Consider the following 12,707-nt stretch of genomic DNA (forward strand, 5'->3'; position numbering starts at 1 on the left):
TCCTGCCCACCTTGCCTTTGTGTTGGGGTTCTCTTTGGACATTACGCAGCACCTGGCTGGTTCCTGGGGGTGGGGCCGCCAGGCTGCTGCTCACCTGTGGCACTTTGGCGGGGGGGTGGGTGGTCCGCAGCAGCAACCCCTCACCCTGCACAGGCTGTGGACTGCCCTCCGACTGTTCACCAAGCTGCCCGGCCTGCCTGTTGAGCACGGAGGCTCTGCGACGAAGCCTGGAGTAGCGGCGCCCCGGCACTTGGCCAGGCTCTGGCTCAGCCGGAGGCCCCGGGAGCGTGGCCTGCTGCCCCGCTTTGCCCTGTGCATGCTGAAGATGTGGTCTGGCTGCAGCATGCCGCGTGCCCACAGCGTCCTGCCCCGAATGGATCCCCGAGATCATGGCTGGTGAGCACCCCGCGCCAGCCTGACTGGCCTCCGCGAAGGCCCGCTCTGCAGGGGCCTGGACCACCTGCCCCCACCAGCTCCATTCTGTCTTGCTTTGCTCAGACGTTACCTCACCTCTTTCCTTCTGGCCCTGCCTCCTACCTGGGCTTGGCTGGCTGGTGTCCCACCCAGGCATGGGCCCCATAGCACCCTGTAGCACAGTGGGGGGTGGGGGGACCCGGGACGGGAGACACCTTTCCCTGACACTTGCTCTGTCAGGCGACCCCCACCCTAAGTTCCCAGGACTGCCTGCCCCACTGCATTAGCTTGGGACCGCCACCACGCCATGACCTGGGGCCACAGCTTCTCCCAGCCTGAAGCCAATCACTTTCTACTAAGTTACTTAGACAGAATAGCAGTCTGCATGACACTAACTCTTGGGACAAAATAGGAGCTTGCACCTTCAGACATGTGTGGTGCTAGCGTAGGCCCTGCTCTGCCTGGCTCACCCGGTGGGTGGAGGGTCCCCACAGCTCAGAATCAGAGGGTGGCCCTAGGATAGCCCAGTGTCCTAGCTCAAACGGAGGCTCCAGGAGGCCTGTTCCTGCCCAGGCAGGGTCCAGGGACCCCGGTGGGAGGAGGGGCAGGGCTGTGCACCCAGCTTCTCCCTTCCCAGGATGGGTACAGGCGGAGCCGGGGGGCAGTATGGGGCAGGCTGGCAGCACCTGGGTGTCCAGCTGAGCCTGGACATGACCTCCATGGCAGGAGGGGCGTGGAGTTCCACCTCACACTGCTTGGTGTGGGGGACTTGGGGGACAGGGGCTGGCAAGCAGGGTGGCCATGGAGCTGGGTTCCGGCCATCAAGGCCATGCACATGCCAGACCACGGAGGGAACGTTCGGTGGTTCGTGACTTCACGGGCCAAGCCCCGCTGCCCTGTTGGCAGTGAGGTTTGCAGAATCCTGTACAGATGCCGCCCCCACGTTCCCCACTGTGCACACCCCGCTGCCTGCCTGGTGGTACCCTGCCCTAGGAGGGGGTTTTGTAGACTGTACAGAAATTGGCACCCTATTTTCTTGCAGCTCTCAGATTTTGTTAATTGGGATTATACAGACAGACGTAAAGTGTTTTAGCAAAATGGAAACAAGCAGTTGTGCCTTTTCCTCTTTGTCTACGTGCGGCTGCACGCTGGTCTTGGTGTGGGTGCACTGAGGCTGGCTGGGCAGGAGCTGGGGGTGCTGTCTGCCTTCCCTGACCCTGTCTGCAGCTGGAGGGCCCTGGGTATGTGCAGGCAAGAAGGGGGTTGTGTAAGCCCACTGAGGCTGGGTGGAGCTGGGGGGCCTCGGGATGGCCAAGTGTCACCCCACTCCTGCCTGGGGTGTCGGGGTGTGTCCTGCACCTGTCTGCATATGGGGACCGCTCCCTGGGCTCTGGCCCAGTGAGCACACACACAGACTAGAAAGACATGCCAGGAGGAGGCGGCATTAAGAGCCAGAGCCTGCTGCCTGGGCCCTGAGTGGCAGAGACAACTGTGCCCACCAGGCCATAAGCAGCTGAGCAGGCCTGCGCCCACCAGGCCATAAGCAGTCGAGCAGGCCCGCGCCCACCAGGCCATGAGCAGCCGAGCAGGCCTGCGCCCACCAGGGGCGGGGCTGGCCCCCCCTACCGTGGCCCTGGAGTGAGTTCTGTTTGCAGACTCTCTAATGTTACTTCTACCTCTGTGAGACACCCTGGTCCCAGCAGCCTCTCTTGAGTTCTGGTCCCTGTCACCCCCTCTCTGGTGTGGCTGCCACCTGGGGGCCCAGCACCGTACTCAGGGGAGGGTGGCAGGTGCAGAGGGTGACCCAGAGTCAGTGTTCCATAAGCCTGTGGCACACAGCCAACAGGTGGCTCTGGGCCACTGGGCCAGTGTGTGGCATCGCTCGTTGCCCTCGGGGTGGCTGGCCTCAGATGAGCCGCTGGGACAGGCCACAGCCCCGATGTCTGGCTCCTGCCTGGCCTCACTCCCCATGGGCGGTGAGTAGAGGCCCCCATCCTACCCTGCATCCTTCCTCAGGGAGGGGGCAGGAGTCCCTGGGGGGGTCACCTTCCCTGAGGATGGCTTCCTGGGCAATCTGCCATGCCAAGGAAGCATATGGGGCCCCAAGGGCCTCACCTGGCCCCTGCCTGCCCTGGTGCCCTGAGTCCAGGGGAATCCACAGGGGCTGAGGCTAGCCCCTTCAGCCATGGGGTGCCCGAGGAGAAGACCTATTGCCGTGTCCTGCTTCCTGCCCGCGGGCTCCTCGTCTCTGCCGGAAGCTGTTTTTGTAAATGCATTCGAGCCACTGGCCCGGGTCCCTATGCTGGCAGATCCCTGGTTGACGCTTTTGGGGTCTGTCTGAGTTTTAGTCTGGGTGTGGGCAGCCCTGCCCAGGGCATAGACAATTAAGCCTGCATTCTACGGTTGGATGATTTTTAAAAAAACAGCAATAATTAGCCATTTTACAGGTGGAGTATGCCTGTGTGAGTGGGAATGTGTATCTGCACATGCTCAGGTCTGTGTGCAAGCACACACATCCAGACGTGTTAGCATGTGCGTGCATGTGAGGCTGCGTGTGTGCGTGTACACGTGTGGCAGTGGGGAGGTGGCTGCTCTCGATGCTGGGCTTGGCAGAGGCCCCGGCTCTATGCCCTTTCCCCTGTGGCCAGCCTGCGTGGGGCCCAGCAGGGCTATGCTCATTTCCGCTGGGCAGTCTCTGTCGGGGCCGGGTAAGCTGCCTGGCCTACCCCCCTCGCCCCCTGGGTCCCAGGAGTGGGCAGGGTGCTGGAGGCCCCACAGGTGGACTCCTGGCCAGGTTGGGGGCACACCCTCTGGTGGCATGTGTCACAGGGTGGGGGGCGGGGGCCTTACCTGATGTGGTTTGTTCCTGAAACTGTACTGTGAGCCCACATGGGGGCAGGGGTGTCCTGAGACCCTGGGAGGTGCCAAAAATGCACCCAGGGTCCTGGGGCACAAGCCGAGATCCTGAGGTGACAGGCTGGGGGGCCAGGGTGGGTGTGCCCCTTCTCCTGCACGGCCCCCAATGCTGCTGTTTTTCAATAAAACTGGAGTTGAAGGAAACGGACTGTGTGGTTTCTGAAGTGCCTCTGCCCACTGTGCCCAGGCCGCTGGCATCCAGGAGATGCTGGACTTTGTCCTGCCCGCAGGGGTTCTCCCTGGTCACCATCTGGGAAGGGTTGCCCTGGCTCACACTCAGCTTGGCCCGGGTGTGAGACTATGCCATCCTGAGCCCATGAACTCGCACAGAGCTGGCCTGGGGTACCCAGGAGGATGCCGGGGCTGGCCCTGCTTGTTGGCCCACAGCCAGGACCGTCCTAAGCAGCTCCTGGAGTGTCTTGGTGCCCCTTGCTTCTGTGCCATGATTCTGGGCACTGGTCTCAGGACCAGACAGAAAGCTTGGCTGCTTAGCCCTTGCTGTCCTGGTGGGGACTCTGACCAGTTCACTGCCCTGTCCTCCAGGCTCTAACACCTGGGTGCTCGAGTTCTTCTACAGGGCCAGCGCTGGGGACCACTGGGGTCTCGCCCCGGCCAAGACTCCTGGATATCGTAGGCTGCAGTGGGGAGGACGTGGAGGACAGGGAGGACGGGGAGGACGGAGGACGGGGAGGACGGAGGACGGCGCAGGCTGCAGTGGGGAGGACGGAGGACGGCGCAGGCGAGTGGGGAGGACGGAGGACGGCGCAGGCTGCAGTGGGGAGGACGGCGCAGGCTGCAGTGGGGAGGACGGCGCAGGCTGCAGTAGGGAGGACGGAGGACGGCGCAGGCTGCGAGTGGGGAGGACAGGGAGGACGGCGCAGGTGTGGGTTGTTGGCTAGCTCGGCACTTGCGTAGCAGTGAGTGGCTGCTGAGCTGCTGGATTTCCCCGACCTTGGGGCCCGTGGAACAAAAAGCTAGAGTGTGCAGCCCAGCCCCTCGCAGGGTCGAGTCGTTGGGACGCAGGAAGAGTCCATTCAGACAAGACAGATGGCTTCAGGAATTTACTTCTGGGCAGCTCTGGGCCCGAAGGGTTGACATGGTCTGTGCAAATTTGGAGTTGGTGACCCTGGAGGAGGCCACACAAGAATGGGTTGATGGAAACCAGTTCTCTCCTCCCACTGTTGGCCAGGGCTACAGACAAAATGAAACATGCCTATGCTGGGGGCAGGTGCTGTTGCTGAGAGTCAGGGTGACGAGCTGAGCCTGGGGTCCAGGCCTCCTGCAGTGGTGCCAGGTGTCCCCATGAGCGGCCAACCCTCAGGTTCACCCTTAAGGGCACCTGTGGGCAGCAGCCAGAGGTGAGAACAGGACCTGGGCCCGCTGACACCAGGCACCACTGAGCCCACGGTGCTCTGGCACACACCTCGTACCGTCACACACACATCTGCCACCATCTGTCTTCCACCTGCCAGACCTTGACACCAGCGAGGGCCGTCAGAGCTGGCCAGGCAAGGTGTTCTGTAATGGGCTGGCCTGTGTTGGGCTGCCCAGAGCACTGGCTCTGAGAGCTCTGAGCGGGCTCAACAGGACCTGACGGGGGTAGAGCTGCCGGAGGCTGTGGTCCTCATGTCCCGAGGGGGTTAAGGACCCTGCATGTGGCTTCTCACCAGGCTGACCGCCTCCCAGTGAGGGAAGGGTAAGTCAGAGCTGGGTGGCACTTCTGGGCCTGAGGCTTGCTCTCCTGCCCTCGGGCTGCCAAGTGCCCTGGGTGGTTCTGGCTGGGTCAAGCCAGGGGGATGAACACGGCGAACTGTCCACAACCCCTTACCTGCAGCCGGAGTTGCAGTGCCTGCGCCTGTGGCAAGGATTCCATGGATGCTCTGACGAGAGCTGCAGTAAGAAACAGGAGCTGTAGCCATCTGTGCAGAGGCCCCACAGGTCTCCTGCCATGAAAACCCCAGGCCGAACCTCAAACCTAACCCCCAACCCTAACCTCAAACCCCAAACTCTACACCTAAACCCCAATCCTAACACTAACCCTAACCTCAAATCTAACCCCCAATCCTTACCATAGCCCTAACCCTAACCCCAACCCTAACTTCAAACCCTACCCCTCAATATTAACTCTATCACTAATCTTAAACCCTAATCCCTATTCCTGCCCTAACCACCAACCTTAACCCTAACCACAACCAACCCTAAACCCCAAACCTAACCCTCAACCATCCCTAACCTTAAACCCTAACCCTAACCCTGGGACCAGAAGGCAGGGACAGGATAAGCTCCTGGCCAGCACCTGCCCCAGTCCCTCAAGCTCCACAGACACTGGGACCAGCCTCTCTAGGGTCCTGGCTCCCCACACATTGCCCCCAAGGGGTAGTTCCATCCCCTACTCCCCATGTCCAGGCCTACATGTCTCCAAGGCTCCTTAGCCCGGCCCTCCAGCCCCTCCTCCTGGCCTGCTCCATCTCCCATCACCCCCTCTGGGGCCTGTGGCTGCAGGTGGAGCCTGTGAGGGTAGCTTCATGGAGGAAGGGCCTGGCCTGCCAGTTCTCTGAACTTTTGTACCCCTTCAGGAAACCCAAGTGTCTTACTCTGTCCTTTGCTGACATGCAACACTGATACACACCCACCCAACTGCCAGGGCCGCCAGGGCTCTTCCAGCCTTTTGCTTTCCCTGGCCCATGGGTCAGAGACCTCTTGGGGGGAGCTGCGGGGGCGTGCAGGTCGCTCCATGCTGGTGGGGGCACACTGAGAAGTCTGCAGTTCACTGCCCACAGGGGTCTCTCCTCTACCATCCTGCCCCAGGCCCTCAGGTGTAGTGGACAGTGGCAGTGCCGATATGGTCTGGACAGCTGCAGGCTCCATGGTGGCGGGGGGCCCAGCCAGCCTCCCTCTGGCTCCGACCTCAAGCACAACCCCAGACAACGGGGCTCGCCGACCTGTCCCTATCAACGGCCACTGAGCACACAGGGTGGCTCTGTCTTTAGGCCTATTTCTTCTTTTTTTTTTTTTTAAGATTTATTTTATTTTATTTTATTTTATTTTTTTATTGGAAAGTCAGATATACAGAGAGGAAGAGAGACAGAGAAAGATCCTCTGTCCATTGAGTCACTCTCCAAGTGGTCGCAATGGCCAGAGCTGAGCTGAATCGAAGCCAGCAGCCAGCAGCCTCCTCCAGGTCTCCATGTGGGTGCAGGCTGCCAAGGCTCTGGGCCGTCCTTGACTGCTTTCCCAGGCCACAGGCAGAGAGCTGGATGGGAAGCAGGGCCGCCAGGATTAGAACCGGCCCCCATTTGGGCTTTCTCGTGTGCAAGGTGAGGACTTCAGCCACTAGGCTAATGTGCCAGGCCCTTCAGACCTATTTCTAAGTGAGCAGTAGTCACACATGGTGTTTGCAGGGCCGAGTCCCACTCCAGGAGGGGCCTCATGCCTATAGGACCAATGCCCAAGGTGCCACCAAGCCTGGTGTGCACCTGCCCCATGCCCCTCTTGCATGACTGCATCTGCTCCCCTCTACCTGCCCTGTTCCGGGCACGTGTCCTTGGGAGCTACTGCGTCCAGCTGGGAGGCCAGAATCAGAGCTTCTGAGAGGGGAACAACCAAGTCTGGTGCGTGGCCTCAAGGAACCCCCTGGGCTAGAGGTTCAGCAGAGGTTGGCATGAGGGCAGGATGGGCATGGGCCCGGACTCACAACAGCTGCTGCTGACTCTGTGTAGTGCCTTGCAGCCACCCACACCCACATCCACACCCGCTGGGATCACAGGACGCTCCCGGCGGGATCTGGACTACAGGCGGCCTGTCTGGACCTGAGCAGGGCGGCCAGGGGTGGTGCATCCTGGGGATGTTGGGTCTCCTGTTACTGTAAGCCCCTGCCCCGGCTCACCTGCAAACTCAGGGACTTGCGCGTCCTGCACCTCAAACAGCAGCTCATCATGGATCTGGGCCAGCAGCCTGGTGGGAGGAGGGGTGAGAGTCACACGGAGGGACTGTCAGGTCTCCCGCTGCCTGGAAGGATGTGGCTTTGTGGAGAGGGGCTGTAGATTCAGGTGTATGTGTGTGAGTGGGGGCGCAGGCAGTGATGGGGACATTGCGTGGCTGGCTCTTGGGACTCCCTGCTGGTCACAGAGAACACACCCAGCTGGACTGTGCCAGCTTGCTGGCTCTCCACATACTCCCTACAGAGTGGGACCTTGGGGGTTGGAGCTGCCTGGTGGGTGACCTCTCCACATTTTGGGACATGTGTGGCCCCTGCTGAGGGCTGCATCCCTGGGGTCACGTGTACTGGTCACTGCAGGATGGTCTTGGGGTCTGCTGTGTTCTGCCCCTTGCGTGGCTTCAGCTAGGTTGGAAGCAGGGACCGTGTCCCCCCTTGCCAACTCTGGAGGCAGCCCCTGGAGCTGGGGTCCTGATGCCAGAGGTCAGCCCTCCAGCGCCACACATGCTGGGCCTCACAGCATACATCTTGGCCTATTCGTGTGTCTGTGCTGGCTGCTGCTGTTGGCACATGGGCCCAGTCAGGAGCACTGCACAGGTCCTTCCAGAGCAGACATACCCCACAGCCCCCGGAGGCTTTTAGAGGTGCTCCATTGACCACCGCAACTCTCTGCTAGGGTCTAGAACATTCTGTGATGTGTGACGGCAGCAGGAGGCAAAGGGCCGGGCAGCCAGGAAGATGAGGGTCCCCCATGTCGGGGTGGACAGAGAGGCACTGCTTGGTGTCCAGCCGGACGGGGCACAGGGACGCGTGCGCTCTGTGGCAGACTGCCAGGCGTGCGGCCTCTTCACTGGGTTTGGCTGCGAGGCACCGCCTGCTTTCTCACGCACACTCTGGCCTCTGGTTCTCTGACTGCTAGGGTGACCAGCACCCGCACACGAAGCCCCTGCCACTCTTTCCGGATTTAGCTGAGCAGTTTTCACACTGCTTGAGGCCCAAGCGGCTGGTGCGGCAGAAGCCTAAGAATAGTCTGATAGTTAGTCACTCTCACAGCCCCAAGACATGGCCACAGTCTTAACTGGAAACTGGGACGCCAGAAACGGAGAGTCACCTCCGGGCAGCCAAGAGGCTGCCTGCTGATGGTACTTCCTGTCTCTGCTGCTGAGGGGACACAAACTCTAGGTCCTGCTGATGTCACTTCCTGTCTGCTGGAGAGGCTGCACAGTTCCCTTCTTCTGGAACAGCCTGGTTCATTTCCCCACAGGAGTGGCCACCCTGCTGAAGCCCCCCATGGCTCCGTTCTGACGGCGCACATCCACCTCTGGCCAGGCTCCAGGTGGGCTGGGCCGTGAGAAGCTGTGCTGGGCTCCTCAGTGCCCGTTCCTCCACTCCACGCTTAGGGTTGCTGGACTGTCTTCAACTCTAACACGATCTAAGATCCAGAAGGGCCTTATTCTGAGGGGCATGTCAGCAGAGAGGTGGCCACTTGCTGCCCAGCACCCAGGCACAGTTGGGGGCTGGGAGCATACCAAGGCCTTCACCATAAGTAGGTGGTACCTCCTGTCAGGGTGCTCTGTGCTGCTGAACCATCCAGGGGCATACAGCACCCCAAGAACTTTCAGGCCTCTGGGCAGGGAGACAAACTCATATGAGGTCCATGTCTGGACTTTCTGAACATGTTACTTGTGGGGTCACGTGTGCACACAGGGGTCACTTGTGGGGTCACGTGTGCACACAGGGGTCACTTGTGGGGTCACGTGTGCATACAGGGGTCACTTGTGGGGTCACGTGTGCACACAGGGGTCATTCGTGGGGTCACGTGTGCACACAGGGGTCTCATGGGGTCACGTGTGCACACAGGGGTCATTCGTGGGGTCACGTGTGCACACAGGGGTCACTCATGGGGTCACGTGTGCACACAGGGGTCACTCATGGGGTCACGTGTGCACACAGGGGTCATTCGTGGGGTCACGTGTGCATACAGGGCTCTCATGGGGGTCACATGTGCACACGGGGTCACTCATGGGGTCACGTGTGTGCACACAGGGGTCACTCATGGGGTCACGTGTGCACACAGGTGTCACTCATGGGGTCACGTGTGCATACAGGGCTCTCATGGGGGTCACGGTGTGCACACAGGGGTCATTCGTGGGGTCACATGTGCACACAGGGGTCATTCGTGGGGTCACGTGTGCACACAGGGGTCACTCATGGGGGTCACATGTGTGCACACAGGGGTCACTCATGGGGGTCACATGTGTGCACACAGGGGTCACTCATGGGGTCACGTGTGCACACAGGGGTCATTCGTGGGATCACGTGTGCATACAGGGGTCACTCGTGGGGTCACATGTGCACACAGGGGTCACTCATGGGGTCACGTGTGCACACAGGGGTCACTCATGGGGTCACGTGTGCACACAGGGGTCACTCGTGGGGTCACGTGTGCACACAGGGGTCACTCATGGGGTCACGTGTGCACACAGGGGTCATTCGTGGGGTCACGTGTGCACACAGGGGTCACTCATGGGGTCACGTGTGCACACAGGGGTCACTCGTGGGGTCACGTGTGCACACAGGGGTCACTCGTGGGGTCACATGTGCACACAGGGGTCACTCATGGGGGTCACGTGTGCACACAGGGGTCACTTGTGGGGTCACGTGTGCACACAGGGGTCACTCGTGGGGTCACGTGTGCACACAGGGGTCACTCGTGGGGTCACGTGTGCACACAGGGGTCATTCGTGGGGTCACGTGTGCACACAGGGGTCACTCGTGGGGTCACATGTGTACACAGGGGTCTCGGGAGCACATGTGCAGACACACAGGCCCAGGTCCTACTCTCGCTAGTTCACCTTGTGTGCTGGGCGTCACGGGCACACTTTGTTGTGGCTCACCAGGGGCTAGCTGTCAGAACGTGAGAGCTGGCCACTGGTTTGTGATCCACTTGCAGATGGGCTCAGCCGCTCCTCTTCTCAATCAGTTCCACACAAAGTGAAAGGACAGTTTCCCTGACTGCTCCCAGATGCAATGTAACATTGGCTATCGGACACTGTCCTCTGTGTCAAGGGGGCAGTGCAGTCTCTTCCCCAAGCCCATGGGCTCTCAGCCAGCAATGGCCATCATGGGAGATGGTGGTGGGCAGTGGAACTGAGGCTGCCTGGGGTCTGCAACAACCTGTCAGGGTGGGCTGAAGTGATTGGTCAGCTGAAATGGGGGCCTGGGATGCCTTGAGGTGAGCTTGGGGTCCAAATCAGCCATCAGCCAATGCCACGACCTCGACTGGCCAGGTGCAGGTGGCTGGGCATGCCAGGGGAACAGCTGAGGCAGAGGGAGGTCTGAGAGCACCCTGGGCCTTGGTGCTGGCACCAGAGCCCCTGCCTCCCAGGCTCAGGGGACAGGGGGCAGGAATGGGCAGGGGCATGGCTGGGGCAATCTGGAGCCCACAGCTTCTGACTGAGTGCTGTGGGCAGCCGAGTGGGAAGAGTGGCTCGCCTGCACCAAGGCTGGGAGTGGCTGCTTGGTGCCTGCATGTCCACCTGTAGTGGCTGGCCTCACCCAGGGTCACAGGACCCCTTGCATGGTGGAAGGTAGCAGGCCTGGCCACAGAGTGTGCCACACACAATGACCCCTCCTGCCACTGACCTGGCTGTCAAGGAGGGCGACGTGGCGACTGCGGTGAAGATGTGGATCATCGCCATCTTACAGAGGTCTGCAGCCGAGCCTGGGGGACACAAAGGGTCCTGCTTCAGTCTCAGGGTGCATGGCACCTGTTCCTACAGGTGCTCACTACTACAGACAATGGTGGCCTTCTGGTCCAGACAGGAAACAAGCACCCTCGCTCCTGCCAGCTGCTTTGCGGGCTGCTGCAGCTCCGGCCCTCAATGCCCCAGGCCACGCTCTGGTGCTGGCTGCACTGCTGGAGCCTCGGTTTCCCAGCTGCATGCATGGGTGCAGCACTGCCTGGCTTGGCTCCCAGGGAAAATGTCCTAATTGCAAAGCTGGCCCTTCCCGGGGGCCTGTCCCCTGTGGGCACTGTTTCACCCCTGACAGCAGCCTCAAGGCACGAGTAGAGAACACCACGGTGATGTTTGGTTGGGCACCCCTCCTCCCCACTCCCTGCCACGGAGACACATGTGGACACAGACATGCGAGTGGCAGCTGGCAGGCTCAGGGCCTCCAAAGTACCTTGCACCACAAAGTTCACAGCCTGGCGCTCTGCCTGGGCCCGGAGCTGCTGGTCCCGTGCGTGGATCCTCGGCAGAGGCCGCCTTCTGCCCATGATGGATGTCACATAGCCTGCGTGGCACATGGAAGAGGCAGGAGAGAAGCATTGCCGAGTGGGCTCTGCACCCCTCTGCGAGCGCCCGCAGGCCCCTGAAGGACCTTCTGACTGCTGATGCTGGGCTTGGCTCTGGTGGACAGCACGGACTGGAGAGGGCACCACCATCACTAACCAGGCAGCTGGGTTGTGTTCTCTCCATGGTCAGCTGCACTTGGATCTGATGCAGGACCAGGAGGGCAGCCTTTGTCCTGGCACAGGAAGGGCTCTGGTCTGAGTGCCAGCTGGTACCACAGGGGAAGCAATAGCCTTGCTGCCCCCGGGAGGCCGGGGCTGCTGGGCTATCTGGGAAAATGAGTGTGAATGCATTGCACAGGTCAGGTGTCTTCCTGGACAGTGAGGACTTATTTCAAGCAGGTGTCGGTGACAAATCTATCCCTCCGTACTGTATGTACAGGGACAGAGCATGTCCTTGTGTGTGCCAGATGACACCTGACCCTCACAGGAACTGGCGGGAAGGACGAGGAAGTGTCTGCTGCATTCCAGTAGCTGCAGCTTCCTGGGTCTAGGGGTCATTGCAGACGTTACGCTGTGGGGTGATGGGCAGTGTTTGGCCAGCTTACATTCTATGTGGGTCACCTGGATCCCTCCAAGTTCAGTTTTGCTAGGTGGAGTCTAAGTGAGTTTGGATGTATTGCTGGGGTCCGTGCAGTAGGTGTGGATGACACGAAGGTGTGACGAGGACAGCTCCCCTGCTTGGCAGGGCCCGGGGAAGCTGTTAGGCAAGGCCCGGCGGATTTCTCTCTGACCACCCTGACGCTGTTTCACTCCCTGGCTGCATGGACACTCAAGCACCTCACTAAGAATTCTGTAATCTATTGAGGCATTGTTGTTTGCCCCTGCGAGATGGGTTTTGCCATTGATGTGAGCTTGCGAGTTAATGTCACTGATAATATCTTGGTGAGTGAGCCTTTGACAATTTATACACAGGAGCACAATTAAGCCCATGCCATTTTTGGACACCTTATTGGGTACTTAACCATTGTCTTAGAATTTGGCCCAGACATGCAGCACTCCTTCAGGGAAGGGGCTTGAAAATATCCTAAATATTAATGCAAGTGATGAGAGTGAGAGCTGAAACTGCTATGGCAATAAATA

At 60.3% G+C, this 12,707-nt stretch overlaps 1 protein-coding gene across 1 annotated transcript in view; it reads right to left on the minus strand.

Moving 5' to 3' along the window:
* Positions 1 to 4,543: 4,543 nt before the first annotated feature.
* The window catches only part of POLN (DNA polymerase nu), a 109,439-nt gene continuing 101,275 nt past the window's right edge, over positions 4,544 to 12,707 (minus strand). The window contains exons 20-24 of the mRNA XM_040966307.1: positions 11,456 to 11,566; positions 10,913 to 10,991; positions 7,217 to 7,284; positions 5,159 to 5,220; positions 4,544 to 4,669 (exon numbers count right to left, since the gene is read on the minus strand). Coding sequence (XP_040822241.1) covers positions 4,544 to 4,669; positions 5,159 to 5,220; positions 7,217 to 7,284; positions 10,913 to 10,991; positions 11,456 to 11,566 — 446 coding nt within the window. The remainder of the gene's footprint in view (positions 4,670 to 5,158; positions 5,221 to 7,216; positions 7,285 to 10,912; positions 10,992 to 11,455; positions 11,567 to 12,707) is intronic.

The sequence above is a fragment of the Ochotona curzoniae genome, unplaced genomic scaffold (genome assembly GCF_017591425.1).
Source record: "Ochotona curzoniae isolate NIBS_2020 unplaced genomic scaffold, NIBS_Ocur_1.0 scaffold_4505, whole genome shotgun sequence".
Classification (NCBI taxonomy): Eukaryota; Metazoa; Chordata; class Mammalia; order Lagomorpha; family Ochotonidae; genus Ochotona; species Ochotona curzoniae.